Source organism: Parambassis ranga, chromosome 14, assembly GCF_900634625.1.
Source record: "Parambassis ranga chromosome 14, fParRan2.1, whole genome shotgun sequence".
In the NCBI taxonomy this organism is placed as follows: domain Eukaryota; kingdom Metazoa; phylum Chordata; class Actinopteri; family Ambassidae; genus Parambassis; species Parambassis ranga.
In genome coordinates, this window is record NC_041034.1 from 3485256 (window position 1) to 3502333 (window position 17078).

At 41.3% G+C, this 17078-nt stretch overlaps 1 protein-coding gene across 3 annotated transcripts in view; it reads right to left on the minus strand.

The window, feature by feature from the left end:
- The window catches only part of zbtb16a (zinc finger and BTB domain containing 16a), a 124015-nt gene that overhangs the window by 14125 nt on the left and 92812 nt on the right, over positions 1 to 17078 (minus strand). For all 3 annotated transcript variants that reach the window (XM_028420742.1, XM_028420743.1, XM_028420741.1), the window contains exon 5: positions 1435 to 1605. In XM_028420742.1, coding sequence (XP_028276543.1) covers positions 1435 to 1605 — 171 coding nt within the window. The remainder of the gene's footprint in view (positions 1 to 1434; positions 1606 to 17078) is intronic.

Sequence of the window (17078 nt, forward strand, 5' to 3'; positions counted from 1 at the left end):
AATTCATTCTGTGTTGACCTGAATTAATGCTGTTTATTCAGTAGCAGTGTGTACAGAGGGAATAATTCACTCCCATTTACTAAAAAAATAAAAAAAAGATTCTTTACTCTGTATTACACTGTAAGCCTTATTTATCAATGACTATCTCCGTCCTCTTCCTGCGCCGGCTACACTCCTATTACACACGTGTGGGAGGTGAAAATATTTTTTATGCTAATCTGAATTTTTGGGGGCACGAGGGAAATGATTTATTGGCAAATAGGTGCCAAAAATGTACTTCTAGGTGTGATATTAAGTATAAAAAAAATAGGAATTTGCACCATGTATGAGCTAAAATAATAATAAAGCTGTTAAAATGTAAAATTATATTTGTACCAGGATGAATGAATTATTTGTAGGTGTCAGAGCTGGAGAGTGAAGTAAATCAAATGGAAATGGAACATTTTTATTCATTCCTGCTTATTACTTCTCCAAGATGTGGCCAGTATTTTAATGGGTAGTTTAAGTAACAAGCGGTCAGGTTAAATTATTATTATAAGGCCAAGCTTCAGGCTAAGGCCTCGTAATTTTTCTGCCACAAGCTCTGAATAGTTAGTGTCACTCAGCTGGGGTTATGCAAGGTTCTTTTCAAGGGGAAGAGCAAGAAGCTCAGACGGCACAAAATGTGCTGCTATGTCTTCCAGTGTTCGACCTGAGCTGCAGGTATTTGGACCTTGGACAGCCCAGATATTCCCCAGTGTTAGATTTAAAAATGCGGCTGTGGAGACTAGTTCACTGAGACAGGGTCTTATCCCAATGGTAGCCGGAAACAGCGACCTTGTAAAAGGTGTTTTTTGTGTGTTTTCAGATGATCTTTTTTAACCCCTTACCCTGTTTTTAAGGCTTAACCTTAACCTGTTGTTGTTTTTTTATGCCAAGAAAGTTACTAAAACTAAACCTAACACTGGGTGAAAACAAAACAGCTTCTGATGTCAGGGAGTGTCAGACTCCTGAGTAAAAGTCCACCGTGGTTCATAGACCTCCACCTTCCTCAGCCTACCTCCTTTGTCAAACTTTTGTAGGTGCATTGGCTCCATAACCTGATGACGTCGGGCAATATGATCATGTTAGCATAAACGTAATCATGTGTTGTATCTGGAGGATGTCTGACATAGTATCTGGGTTCGCTATATGCATAATGGAAAAAGGCTGGTCTAGATTGGTCTAGATCAGAGCCCTCTTTAAAAAGCCAGTGTGGTTGGCACTGGCTGTCGCCATCTTGACAGGACCAGAGTCCACCTGATCTAGTTTATCCATGCGAGAAGGTGGACCTGAGGTAGTAGTTGTAGACGCTGTAGACTTTTATCAGCCCCAAGTGGACACTCGAGGAACTGTTACAGCACCTAGTGTGGGTGCATATGCGTTGGAAGATGGATACCGAGCGCTTCCACTAACCTGTGTGTGAGCGTAGGTGACGTTTGAGTGCAGTATGGCTGGGGAAAGTCCGGTTGCATTCACTGCAAATGTAGCTGCGGACGCCGGCGTGGACTTCCATGTGCTGCTGCAACGCTGTCTGGGTCTGGAAACGCTTCCCACACAGCAGGCAAAAGATGGCCATGTCTGACCCTGCAGAGCAAAGAAGACAACACGGGTTAGACAGGTTTATGATAAAGACTCGGCGACAAACAAGGAACACACACACACACACAGGAAATCACTCAGGTATGACGTCTGGGGCTCAGACATATTATATTTTACTAACAGTTCCTTCACAGGGTTACATGAAGCGTACTGTATTTATAGGATTAAAGCTGCCACAATACTCATGTTCCCGGGTGGGTGTGTGGAAAGATAAAGATCTCCTATGCAATACTTCAATCGAATCTTGACTCCAGCGAGCACTGTGCATTTTTCTCCAGCAGAGATAAAGAGCACACAGTTGCTAGCACACAAACACATGAAATCACAAACACTTACACACACACACACAAATGCACACTCTCCCTTGAACACACTCCCTTCACACTTTTTCAATTACCAGGCTGGGGAAAACTCTGGGGAAGGACTGAGTGTTTGGAGCTCAGTTTCTATTTCATCAGTCAATAACACATCTTTGGGGCAAAGCTGACACTAATTTAAAAATCTATGAAGAGCAGCCCGCCTCATGTTCATAACCACTGGAGGAGGAGGAGGGCCCACGACAGCCTCCACACCAGATCAATCACTGTCTAGGCTTCTCTACAACGCTAAAGAACGGCGGGGATGAAGGAAGAGCGGTGCAATATATATCGTTGGAGGAGGATGATGATGATAGGAGGAGGAAGGATGGAGAAGCAGGTAAAGATGGAACCAAGTGTAAGGAAAGAATAAAATGTAATTCTGCTGCATGTAGAGGAGATAAATGAATATTGACAAATCTTCCTCCTTCCTGACTTGAGGCCTATCTCAATGCTTCATCATGTATTGTACAAGAGAGGAAGCAGGTGTGTCTACAGGAGTGTGGAGTTTTTATTAGATCCATTCATGACTGAAAGCCTGAGGTACTAATCTGTCAGCCCTACAGGTGAGCGCATTTATGGTCCTCAGAGGATGATTTTTTTTTTTTTTTTAAACTTCACGGCACTTTTACAGAAGAAACATCGGGCAGATCCACATTAAATCTTCTGAGCTCATTCATGCTACTTTGATCATTCGTGATTTTAATGTCAACACTTAGTCTCCTCTTGTTCACATTTGGCAGAAAACACCCTCTGAAGATTAGTGTCATTTTCCTCTTTTTCTCCTCTCTGCATTTATCAATAAAGATGCTATTGATTAGGGGCGATTGCTTCTGGATTGCCTCCCCCCCTCCCTCCCTCTCAGGACACAGGGTACTTAATTGGCTTTGACTGACAACCCTGCCTCCTATTCTCTTACTATCTCACTCCGTCTTTCTTATTTTTATCATTTATCTAAGGTCTGCCTCTGTCAGTGGACTAGCATTAGCAGAGGGCGTCTTCCTCCATGCTAAATCAATCACAGTGACGTTAAACATGTAAAGCAACATTCCTTTATTGTTGTTTTTGAGAGGGAGGAACGTGGAAATGGTCTTATTGTTCAAAGAGGAGAAGTGGGAGTCTTGTCATGTCAAAGATGAACAATTAGACCAGCAGAGAGAGAGAGAGAGAAGAAAAAAGCTTTAGGAATGTAAAAGGTCAACAGACCTCTGACCTCTGACCTCTGGCCTGAGCTAAGGCTTGGTGGAAATATGAAACCTAGATACCAACACACACTCTCACACAAACACAGGAAAAAGCAAAGCCGGTGGAACAACAAAAAAAACTAACAGAGGTGCTGAACAGTGTATATTATAATAGGAAGTGTGTTCCAACTTTAAAAGACAGTCACTGCTTTTTCAGTTATGTAACACACACACAGAGGGGGTGACAAATACAGACAAAAATGCACTGAAACAAAGTGGTGAGTACAAACAAACCCCAAGGAACTCATAAAAATATAACCACAGCAAAACTAAATACAAATTTCTTCTAAGACTTTGAGCTGCTTTCCCGTAAAAGACCCATAACAAGCTTGTTTTTAGCATTTGATTATGAAGTGACCTCAACATGTGTCAAACTAAGGCCTCTAGTGGTTGTAGCAGGTATTACAAGAAGAAGAAGAAGAAGAGGGATGCTGGAGAGTGGGTGGACAAACCAGCAGTTCCTTAAATGACCACTAGAGGGCGGCTTTTAAAGTGAGTGAATCCTCTAGACTTCTATGGAAAAATGTAAAGCACGCTAAGGCTTCACCTTCACTGCCACCATCACCCCAGCAACTAGTGGCTGCTAGTGGTCCTGCTTCTTATCATTTCCATGTTTCCAACCTCTGTTTTAGTGCCGGTATGTGTGGTGACGATAAACATTCCTAGAAACTGTATTGATGAGCCCATTAATTATGATATTTAAGACTTTAAAGGTGCCTACTCCAGCGGGCAGCCTCTAAAACCCTCATCCGACCACCGTCACATCCCATCGGGGAGTATTCCTCTCCATTACCAGCCTCTGTCCATCCCCCACTTAAATAACAGCATCTCTGCCACTCCAGGCCCATTAAGATACTGCCGGCACTGCGGCGGCCACACACACACACACACACACACACACACACACACACACACACAGAGCCACAAGCCTTATAAATAGATAGCATGAGAAGTAGAGAGAGAGAGAGAGAGAGAGGCTGGTTAGAGGAGGTAAATTATTCCAAAACAGCCAAACAGGACTGAGACGAAGAACACCACCCCCCTACCACCACCACCACCACCACCACCACCACTCTGACTCCTACAGCTCCTCCTTTCAGGTGTCACTTTGGGCTGACTCAATTTTACACTGTAATGGACCTCCTGGGTCAACTACTTTTCTCCCGCCTTTCCTTCCTTTTTTTATCTCTCCGCTGCTCTCTTCATCTATCAGCGGCTGACAACACCTTTACTCACTATCCTGCAACACACAATTATTCCCTGAGCTGACTGTATACTTTGTACCACTTAATTTTGTCTAACAGTAATCAGCACAGTTTGCAGCACACAGACAAAAAAAGGGGCAAATGATAGCAAGTAGAGAAGAGTATTTCCAAGCCTCAGTTTCATTTGTAATATTTATTTATTTATTTATTTATTGGGTGGGGGGGTAGCTTCGGCTGCTGCCAACTGTATGACAACCTGTTAGTCCAAAAAACGAGGGCATAGAAGCGGAGGCTAAGTGGAGTAAAGCCAGGCAGGTGATGGGTAGGCAGGCAGCTAGTCTCAGGTGGCGACTCCCTTAATTATGCATAACTTTAAGCAGAGTACATTTTATTTAAGTACTAAAAAAATGACCCAGTGCAGCCAAATGTTTTGCACAGTTCCTGCTGCAAATGTGGATTATTTTTAACAATAAATTCAATAAGATTGCCTTAATTTAGAAACCAGCCTCTAGTGGCCATTTAGGGAACTGCTGATTGAATCATTCAGCTCTGGGAGTCTTCCCCCGGGGTTTACAAAACGATTTAAGGACTCAGAGAGTTTAGATTTTGGTGGGCTGTAGAATGAAACTGGAGGCATCAAAACAGCTTAAATTGATGCTGCACGTTACTTAACAGCACCCTGTGATAATCAATTGTAACAACTGAAAGACATGCTCCCAGATAGGCACTACAGACCTCATAATGTTCCTTTAAATCCTGAGTGCACGTGTTTCTTGGACTGTGGTTGAGACAGTTAAATGCGTCCTGACTGTGGTCTGCAATGCAGCGTGCCGAACAGAGGACCTGCCAGAGTTAATGAGGCAGAGAGCTGCGGGACCTCAGCACAAGGTGTTCAATCACAGGCCATTACCACAGCCCTCAACCTCTGTTACTGCTCGCTCCTGTCAATACAAATCTATAGCAAGCTATACTTTATCTATACAGAGGGCAGAATGGTGACTAAATGTAGGCGTCTGTATCTTTACACATTAATTGTAACAGAACATGATCCCACAACTTGATTTACGAGTTGTTGCCTTCAAGTACGGCGGATAAACCCTGACTCCTCGGTTTGATTTGATCTGAATATGATTCATTTTGAGCAGCAGTGCTCATGCCTGACCTGGAAACAATAACTTGAAAAATAAATCAACTCTGCAACATAATGGTGGAATATCTCGACCAGGGACCTTGATCTGAGATTGTGTTTTTTTTTTTTAAATATTTTGGGGGGACTAAAATAATCTTCTGTTCAAGTGACTTCACCAATTTATTTATTTATGTATTTTAATTGAAAATAAACTCCTCTCAAGTCAATGCTGAAAAACAATCCGAAGATTTTTCTTTTAAAAAATATGGTGAATAAACAATGGACAACAGTGAAAGCATCACATCACAGGACAGAGCAGGCGCCCGATGTGAAGCTGGTCATACAGGTGAGGCGTCACACAGAATGAAACTGTATTCAATTGCTGGCGTATAAATTAAATGTTGAGTTTCGCTACAGGTGCCACCGAACACTGTGATGTTTACATGTTTTAAAAGCATCAAACAGCAGCAGGGTCCTTGGAATGCCTCCAAAGAGAGAGAAAGAGAAGGAGTAATAACTTCATTTGTCATTCCTAACATGGAGGATAAGATGGAATTTAACGGCAAATGACGACTTCTCACTTCAGACAGGCGAGCAAACGTAGTTTTTACACTTAATGGCAGATTTTCATCCACTCACCCCCCTTTTCCTCCCCCTCTCTCCTAATTTTTCATACTTAGACAACAAATTTTTGCAGCTTAAAAACAATTTCTTAGATTGTGTTAAAAAATGTACGCTATAAACTGTCCTTCTTCTAAATAGCTAGCTGTAGGCTGTACCACAGTGTAATACGAATTTGTGCCACAAGAGGGGGGAGTGAGTCCGACCTGCCCACGACAAGTGAAGTCTGGAGAGAAAACCGCCACATATCGCTTAAGCTGCTTTACACACACACGTCTTTCTGTCCATGTCCAAGGAACAGAATCTAAACCGATACAAAGACCCTACAATAACAAGGCTGCCTGTCTGTCACCGTGAACACCAGTCACAACAATCCCGCCTGGGTCGGCAGAGGAAGGTGCGAGAAAAGGTGACGCTCCCGCTGCTCTTTAGGCTTTCGTCAAGTGTTTGTTGTTACTCTCATCTGCAATCAGGCTTCATCTCGCATCAGGTCACAGCCGTCCTGAAAAGGTCGCCGAGCTCCTTCGTCTCTACAGGGCGTCTCCGGCAACACGCATCTCATCATGAGTGAACAAATTCATGCCTGCTTCTGTAGTTTCCCCTTACACGGACAGGAAAAGGTCTCTGATGAAATGTTAGGGTACAGTCTGATGCTTCACTCTGTTACTGTAGCCATCATGTTTGGCAATGTGTGGGTTAGAAGAAGACCCCCTCAGTGGGCATGTAGCTTCCCACAAATATACAGTCATGTTGGTCACATGACAGAGGTTGACATGTTTGAATGCTAATTTCTTTATTTCTCTGTATTACAGCCAAAGCAGTGACAGACTCCTCACTGCATTCTTTGCCACTGAGACATACTGTTAGACATATGTTCCTCAGTATGATAATTGTTGCTCTAGCTAGCAGATGATCAAGAGAACAAATGTGTTTTTAACAGTGGAAAGACAAATTGGCTTTTTTTTTTCTATAAAGAAATTTATCCAGGGTGTCACAATTCACACTATTTTCCAGCTCTCTTTTCTTTTCTGAATAACTGTACATATAAACTGACTGTGCGGTAAAAAGTCACAACCCGGAGCTCAGAGGAGCTCCAGCACTGCCAACGCAGATGCAGAAATGAGGAAACGAGCGTTCTGTTAAAGCACATAGCGTGCGTTGCATCGGGATTACATCACCCTGCACAACCTTGGCAAATTATCTCCTGTTTGTCACATGCAAACTCTTAGTGGTTACAATTTGGCAAGAAAGCAATCTTGGTTTAAGACAGGGATAAAGTTAGAATTACTTTTATGACTGTTTCAGGCCCTGAGGCCCGCTCTGCATCCTGAAATTTCCACTCCAAGAGCTGTTAATTTGCCGTGTCAACTTGGGGATTTTAGTGCTTATAACCTGTTGCAAATAAAAATATTTCTTGTTTACTTATTTTGGGGGACATCATCACATCATTTCCTTTTTTTTCTTTCCTCTGCACTTGAAGAAATGACGCTCGTCTTTTCATCAGAACCTCAGCAGCGTTCACCAACATCCTCCTTCTTTCAGCTTACATTATCAGTTCTTATAACACATATCGGCCGGGAAAACTGTGTGTACGTTTGCATATGAGAGGAGAAAGATAGAGTGCTTGTGCTCCTGCTAATTCATTTAAAACACCTCCACAGAACTATTTATTGATCACACCGGAGGAGGGAGGAATGCCTGTTAACAGGGAGACATCAGGGGGAAAAAACACGGCACTGAGGCAACGAAGATGTTCACTCCTAGCCACGCTTAGACTTCATGTAACTCAAAGATGAATATCATTCATTTACTCTTTCTTTAAGAGATATTTGATTGTGAAGAGTCATAAGATGTTTAACTAAAGATCGAAATGCTGAAAATGTGTCAGAGAAACTTCCTTATGGGGCTTCATTTCTCAGCCCCGGAGGCTTAATCTTTTTTTTTTTTTTTTTTTAAACATGTACTAAAAGCATGGTAGTCACAAGACCGTGGAGGTTCCATGTGACAAAGATTTCAATAGGGGACTTGCTTGGATAGCTGCACAGCTGCCACCTTTCTGCGTACACATGGACATGTTCGTACAGCTGTTGCCTACAAGGTCAATAACCGTTACATGGGAATCTGCCCAGATATTGAGGAAAGATAGACGTGCATTCTGCCAGTTTTACTTTACATCATCATTTACGTGTTTTTTTTTAGAAAAAACTGTACAAATTCTGCAGCTACTTCGGGTTTTAAATGTGCAGTTATGGTGCTAAGGCACTAGGGGAATGGAAGTCAAGGTGACAGGTGACAATTAAACAGTATTTATTATTATATTGTAGCAATATATACTTTAATAATATTCGATCCAACATGGTTTTATGGGGAAATTTAGGTGGGAGTCAATGGGGATGACTTGTTTGTAGATAGAAAACTATTAGCACACTGGTATGATCAATTCAGTGTAGTTACTGCTGAGGAGTCCGCTCGGCTCTTCTCATTATTCATGCATAAAAAAAAATCAAAGGAAATGCAATCTCTATTATAAGAAAGTGCAACAGACCCTGGCCTGCTGTGTTTTGTTTTGTTTCGTCTCTGCCTCCCTGGTTCCATCGGGCAGTGATAATTCACGTCGGGCCCGCAGCAGCGCTGACATTGTAAGATGAACTGCTCCCAGCTAGATTAATGCCACCAGATGCCAGGCGAGATGCCATATTAATTACCCAGAGATAATGTCAGCACAACCATATGGCAGCTCAACTGGCCATTTAGTTGACAGGGAGAGGTCTTTATAGCAGTGCAAATTTCCTCATCTGCACAGCCGTGCCATATTCTCTCCCTACTGTAGCGGCTGGAGCTCCTCATTACTATTTGCACATTATTACTATCACTATGTTCACGGAGGATCTGTAGGATGTTATGATAGAAAACAATGGGCTTAATGACAAAATGTTTTTCAGTTTGCTAAATGGATAAGGTTGGTAATAATACATATTTTCCTTATTATGAAGAGAACAAAACCAACAATGAACTGATCCCATGTACAAATACTGTGTGTGTAACCAAAGCCTGATATCTCACTCCTCTTTATAATGCTGTAATAATATAATAACACTGCCCTGTGATGGATCTGTGGGTGGAAACAGTCTCTTTCAAATGCACTATTTACATTCGTAGCCATAATCTACAGTGACCCATTTTTTAAAGATTTACGTCCTCATCAGGAGCAAATAATCTTTAAGGTTAAGTGCCACACACACACACAGACACACACAGTACACAGAAACTGAGCACAAAAGCTACAAAATCCTCCTCCTATAGCACGTCCCTTTAAATGTTTTCAGATCTTAAATACACATCTCTCCTCTAACTCCAAGAAAGGAAGCGCTTCTCCTGCCTGACTGCAGCAGGCATAAATTCTGAAATGTCAGTAGAATTTATTTACCCGCATGTGTTTGTTTGTTTTTTTTTTTCCCCCCGCCTCTCCACCATGCTGACTGTAAAGATCATCAGCGATGCAAGCTGGGAATTAATGTCAATGTGAAAAACAGCGGCAAAGCCCTTTATCATGATTTACAGTTGCACCGCCGGCCTCCGTCTCCTTGTTGTTGTGGACTTGCAGGATCGTTTACAAAAGACGGACCACGCTTGCCATCCAATCCACCCGACCCTAACCGCCAATGACACCACCACCACCACCACCACTCACACCGTCGTTGCCGCCACCGGAGCACCCACCTACCCCACCCTCCAATCCCCACAAATCCGATTTAATCAGACAACTTGTGCAGTGTGGCTTGGAGTAAGAAAAAGGATAATTAGTAAACAGAGGAGCTACTCGCCAGGCTTCATTGGCATTCGCACCGGGTTACTGTGTCGCATTTAAAATGCAGTCTGATGAAGTCTACAGAATCAAACCATTTGTTACTCCTATTGAGGAGGCTTCAGGCTACTGGCAATTAAATTGGAATTAGCGCTGGGGAATGAGATACGGCAGATTCATACCAAGGAGAGGAGGGAGGGAGGGAAAGGAAACAGAGAGAATGCTCTGTCTGATCCTGGCTCTGCTCTACACTGGGTCAAATCTGGAAGTGCTTTGGTTTCCTTTATTTTTGTTTATTTCCTGCATTATGTGTATAACCAAAACCACAATCTAACCCCTGGCGCACTTATGATTATTATACTTCTTTAAAATTAGAGGCTCTAAAATAAATAAAAGTAAAAGATCTGTGTGTGAAAAAAAAACTAAAATGAGTGGTTCTGAGTGGCTTTAATATCCGAGGGCTTCAACCTATAATGACCATATCTCCCAAATAAAAACAAACATGAGTGCACTTAATCTCTCTGGGTCTGTTGAGGAAGAGAGACAAGAAACAAAGAGATGCCATTTGCTCTGCCACAGTTGACTGGGCACAGTGGTGCTCAGCATGGAGAGAGTGCTGGTCCACTGGCAGAGGAAGAGAGGGGAAGAAGGATGGAATAGATGGATGGATGGAAGGGAGATAAATGAAGTGGAAATGAGAGGGAACAGCTCCTGTGCTACAGCTGGCCTCCGTAACTCTCAGCCAGTCTAAAACTGTGACAACTGGCTTGCTCTTCCCTCTGCTGGTCAGGGAGGGACGCCATATTTTTTTTTTTTATGTGCAACTGGTAAATGGCCAGCAGCGGCCACTGAGAAGGAGTTTGGATTTATCAGAATTATATGCTGTGATAATACAGCTCTGAGAAGAAGGATACAGGGGGGCATTATGGGAAATGTAGGATTCACGGGTTTAAAGAGCTTGACCTAATTTTGGGACTTTGCGCCTACTTTAAGAAGCAGAAACATTTAAAGGTAGGGTAGGAGATTTCATTCTGATGCACGTTTTGTTAAATTAGTTATTTACAATTCGATAGCAACCGATTAGTTCGGCAGTTTCACTTTAAAACCAAGAATATGAATCATCTGTGGAAGCTATAAAACGCTAAAAACATCAGCCAATCCTCCAGGTGGACCCTGTGCGGAGTATTGGCTGGTTGTCACTCTCTTCCTGCTCTGCGCGCACCAGAGAGGTACGTGCATGATGGACGAAGTCACAGACCGCAGCTCGTCTTCAGGTTAATGTGCGTCCATGTGATTGGAGGCGTGGCTTCGGGGTGAGCTCCGAGAGAAAGGGGCGTGTGTTTACTTTTGAAATCTGGCTGACTCTCACTGAGTTTCCAAAATCTCCTACCCTACCTTTTAAGATTAAAATTGAAGCAGTTCCAGTGATGGCCACTAGAGGCTGGCTTTTTTCTCATTGACTGCCATGTCTACAGGACAAACTCAGCCTGATACAAAGTATGCAGATTTTATTGTCGGGGCAGCGTGTGGTCACTTTAAGTGACAGGTGGGTGTTGTCACAGACTGCTCCCTGCGTGCTTTAGCTCCACCCACCATCCACTGCTTTGCATATATTTTAGATCAGACAAGTTGGAAACATATGGGTGGTGTCACAAAGTATGCATCTACGGTGGATCACAGTGCTAAAAAGCAGCTCATGGATGAACACATCACATGACAACATGCCGTTGTATGCACCAGTGTCATAAAAAGCTATATTTAATATTGTTGGCCAGTATAAACTGTTACTGATTTGGCACTAAAAGAAAATGTCAGATTAATTTGCGATTTGAAATCACAAATCAAACTGTGCCATTAGAAAGTAAGAAAAGAACCAGTAAGCGAGATGATCATTACCGCTCTAAAGTGTGTGTCTCCATGTGCATCTGCGACCACATAAATGCTCATATGCACTCACATGCTTCATTCTCAAGGTTAAATACAAAGATGTTGTTCAAGCGAAGTCCATTACTGCAGGAAACCAATGAAAATAAATGACAGCATTCAGTGGGAGGTTTCGAGTATCCCACAGAGAAATTTGCGCAGCTCGGTCATTTGTATACCCGGTTTTCTCCATGTAGAATGCTCAATTGTGTGTTTACAGATGAAGCGCCACATTTTAAGCCGTCCTATTTTTCTCTTTAACAGGAAATAGAGACATTTTCACTCTTAATATATCAGTGGATCTGTCGGCCCATGTAAATCCCTGTCACTAAGATTAATGATCGTGAACAAGAAAAGACATCCTACCTCCTCCCCTTAAAAAAGAGAGAGAGAAACCTGCACGGAGCGTCATACTGTTGTTAAACTGGGGATGTTAACAAAAGGATTTATGCTTTGAAGCAGAAGTATGAAAGGAGAAAATGACAACAAATCCTTTTTAATACCTGCCGGCTAATTCTTCTGGGTTGGAGACAAAATACTGCACACTGTGCTGCTGATATAAATTGTATTTTTTGGCATGTGTCTGTGCGTTGGCTGTAATCTAACACCTGAACTGGACTCATGTAGCTGTATATGGCTGACCCACACTGTGTGAGCACAGTTTTAGGCAAGTAAAATAAAGATTTTTTTTCAAGTTATATTACTACTAATCAAAAGTTAATTTATCTGATTGGTGCAGTGAACACAGAGTGAGCGAGCTGCAGGACTTCTTGGTGTTCTAGACAGAACTCTGGACTTCAGGCTTATTGACATGCAGAGCAGCATGAGTGATCAATGCCTCCCTGGTTCTGTGATGCTTCAGAATATAAACAGTTAAAGTTCCTAAAACTTTTGCACAGTGAATTAAAAGGAAAACAAACGAGGGAGAGGTGGAAAAAAAAACATCCAAAAGTCCAGTTTCTACAACTTAATGATACACAGCTCTGTCTGCTGCTGTTTCTTCTTCTTTGTTTACATTTTTCTACAGACTCCACAGGCAGAAGTCAGCTGATGTTTATCAAAGGAAGGGATGCATTTACACACGTTCGACTTTTCTATAGTTATTCAGACATTAAAATGGCATTATAAACAGCGATAAATGAGAAATATGTGTGCATCTGAACCTTTTAATGAGAACTGGTCCAGTTAAAATATCAGGTCACATTTTTATTATTGTTATGTTGTTTATCCAAAAAACGATTTGAACCATTTTTTGGAATTTTTCTCATCTTTCTTTGCACTTATTATTATTTTTTTTGTCATTTTTTGTACTCTGTATGGATTTACCATTATTTTAATTTCTTTGTATTTTTCTGTATTTATTTACATTTTCCTTAGAAAGCAACAAACCAGGCAGCTCACAGAGTGAGAGTACAGGGTGTGGCCAGGTCTGTAGTTTTGACAAAGTATTTAGGCCAGACAGTGACTTTCATTCACTTTTTCTAACTCGTTACATCGGCTTTTTCGGAGCGCTACTGTATTTTTGTATTTAAAGCTCCGTCTATTTTTAAGTTTAAAAACTGTTGTGTCCTAGTCACTGGACACCCTTAAATATAATAAAAGGGTTTGTGGGCCAGACGGACTGGGAGTGACTTACCCAACTCCACCCAAACCCTGTCAACCTCCCATCACCCCCCACCTTTACCCCCGTGTCCTGCAATGGAATCCCAAATCTCTCCTCGCCTTCCCAGGATTTATTCTTCTCACTGGCCATCTGGACAGTGGGGGCAGACAATGTAAAAGGAAAAGGGGGCTGGGTGACGGGGTTGCAAACTCACATTAGTCACAGGCTCTTAGGTCCTTCAACCCGTACACACACACACACTAAGAGGCTGAAGCCAAATGACCCCCAGCTCCCTCCCCTGCACTGTGGCTGCTGACATCGTCTTTCCTGCTGGACAAAAGGGTTTTAGCACCTCACTCTACTGTCCTAACCTCAACACACACACTCAGCACCCAAAATCCTTTGCCACACAGACATGCTGGGCAGGATGGGGTGTTTGTTTTGTTTTCTCAGACGGCTTGGGAAGAAGGGAAAGGAAGGGAGGGGTGGGACAAAAAAAGGAGCAGGGACGAGGGGTGTAGGAGCCTGTAGCAGGAGGCTACATCTGATGTGGGGAACTTTTTAAAAAAGTAGAGCAAATCATACATGAATGCTCAGGGGGAAAAGCATAACCAAATCGCTAGTGAATTATAAAGGTATTAGGTACAATGGGGATGGCTTGCTTCTAGGCCGGCTTAATGTAGTTAACATAGGCCTTTTGTTGGGAGAAGCAGAGGATGAGTCCAGGGGTGGAGGTCTGAGAGAAAAGTCAGTGTGCTACAAGACTCCATTGTCAGGGGAGGTTTGCATTTAACATATATATATATATTTTTTTTTTATAGAGTTTCTTTTTCATTCAAGAACAGGTGTGGGCTGCACACTTCTTTCTGTACTGCCAAACAGTCGGCATCGAGCCACAAGGAAGCAGCAAAGGGCCACGACATCGGTCATAATCGCCCGACAATGAGGTCATGATGTTGTAGTTTTTTTTTATTGTGGAAACACTCAATGTGTCTTTATCGATGGGAACCAAACAATGAACAATAAATAACAGCTTATATCGAACTATTAGCTGCAACACAATGTGCACGAGTGAGCAGAGAGTAACGAAAGAGGGAGCAGAAAACTGTAAATAAAATTTTACTTATTCCAATAATTTATGATTTTCTGACACAAACACAGTCTAAAATGTTCATGTCACTCAAATGTATATAAATTATACATAATATTAGTCAGGATTTACAGAAATAGGCTCCATATACAGTGGTATTTCTCATTTTTTTAAACATTATTCTAAGTTATTTCTCATTTTTTTATTATCCAGTTATCTGGTAACAAGCTTAAACAGCTAAGTGACAAACAATATTTAAATAGATTCATTAAACTGGATAGTAAATTACACACATATGTGATTTTTATTGAATTTATTGTGATAACAGTGGACGTGTGCCAGATGATGCTCACACATGTATGTATGTTTTCGCTTCAATACGTGAGTAGGTGAGTTTATTGCATCCCTCCAGAGACTACATCTGAAAATCAGAGCACTCGTTTGCTCATTTTAATGTGTTCATTTTCATCAGGTTTAAATTAGCTTAAAGAGCATCTAAAGCCATTTTCCAAACAAGTGGTGAACGAACACAATAAAAATGGGAGTTCAGGCAGCTGTGACCTTGGAGCCAAACTGCAAGCGGGCCGACATGACTGTGGGCTGGAATAAAAGCCTTTATTTATAGATCAGCTGTGTGTCGATCAAACTCCATCGAGGGGAAAACGGCAGACGACGCAGAGGAGGAGAAGGAGCAGGGAAAGTGTGTGTGTGTGTGTGTGTGTGTGTTGCTGGGAGGGTTGCTTTTGAAGAACTAATACAGTGGTGTGCCTCAATCTCACTTAATTCCATTTAAAGGAAATTGATTTTGAGGTTGGGGTGAGGGTGATGAGGGCAGAGCAGAGCAGAGGGCCCCCCCCCCCTATCTCTCTCTCCATACAATTGTGATGAAGTCTTGGCCTGGTTTCATTCATTTGCATCCTTTGGTGGTAATTACATACAATAGTGTGCTGTTGTGGTATGATATACCATAATAAGGAGGGGGGGAAAAAGGGGATGAAACTTTAATGACCCCTGTGGGGGTGAAGTGTCTCACTGCTGCAACAAGTAGCCAGGAAGAAATGGAACATAAATATTACAACAGACTATAAATAAGTATTAGAGCCGACTAGGTTATGCAGCATAAATACATGCAACTGCTAATAACGACACTGGAACATGCATGAGGACGATGGGAGGAGGATGGAATACAGAACAACTGCTGCTCCAACATGTGGGGAACACACTGAATCCATTATCCATTATTATTCATTTTCAAGCAACAGATATGACTTATGTATCAGAATTGTTTTATTTACCTGCACTAAAAACAATACAAACTAATATTAAGGCTGTCAAACCCTCATCCTACTGCTACCTCATTGCAGGTACTGTTACTGTGACTTTTTTTTATTTTTACTTGTATATATTAAAGAGAAAAAGTCATTATAAGTAATTAGGCATAGGCATAAGGAATACATAAATCTACACAATAAATAAATAAAAAATATAAATATAATGTATAATACATCTAATTTAATTTCTAAAATATTTGAAAATTATAGTGCACATTTTTGTCATTTATAATATATTTTTTTACAAAATTAAAAATAAGTATTTGGATTTAATATTATTATTGCAAATGTAATGTTTTTTATATTTATTTTATATGCTTCAGTTTTAAAATATTTTCAATAATGTCATTAAAAACATACATATTTCTGTAAATTTAAATTGAATTAAAAAAAGGTGGATCAAATTATTAGAGTATATTATCATCATGTAATTTGAGATTAGGATTAAGATTAACTTTATTGATCCCCATAGGGAAATTAAGTTTTTTATTTTATTTATGGCCATGATAAAAGAAGCAGGTTGCACCAATAAAACATTGTTTTTAAAAATGTAAAGCGTTGCTGCCTGCACTGCCTAAACTCCTGTATATTTCATTCAGTCTGAACTCTGAACACACAGTTCTGATCCAACATGCTCCTCCACTCCTCACACAAAGCCAATATTTCTTTTTTTTGGACTGACAGAGGAAGATTTTTATTTATTTATGTATTTATTTTTTAAAAAGAAAGTCCTCCTACACTTTGATTTTAATTCCCATCTTCTTTCACCAGGGAACTCTACTTATCACAGGATGACTGAGCCGCTGGTGGATTCAGTCATTTTGCTGCTTGCATGCTCAGGCAGAGGAGAGCAGAGGAGGTTCATGTTTTCCTCATTTGTATGGGAAAATCAAAGGCAGCTGAGAAACTCGAAAGCTTTTCAAACAGAAAGAGAGAAAGAGAGACGAAGAGAGAGAGGGGAGAGAAAACAAGTGTATTCAGTGCCAGGACTGTTAACAACCACCTGTATGTGCCCACCTGTGGTTTCTAAAATGGCTTGCAACAAAAAGAGCTGGCACCCAGGAGGAATTAAAACTAATCCTAAAATTATCTTGTTGAAATGAAGACTTTGAAATATATTCACTCAAGGATATTAGGTTAGGTACAAATGA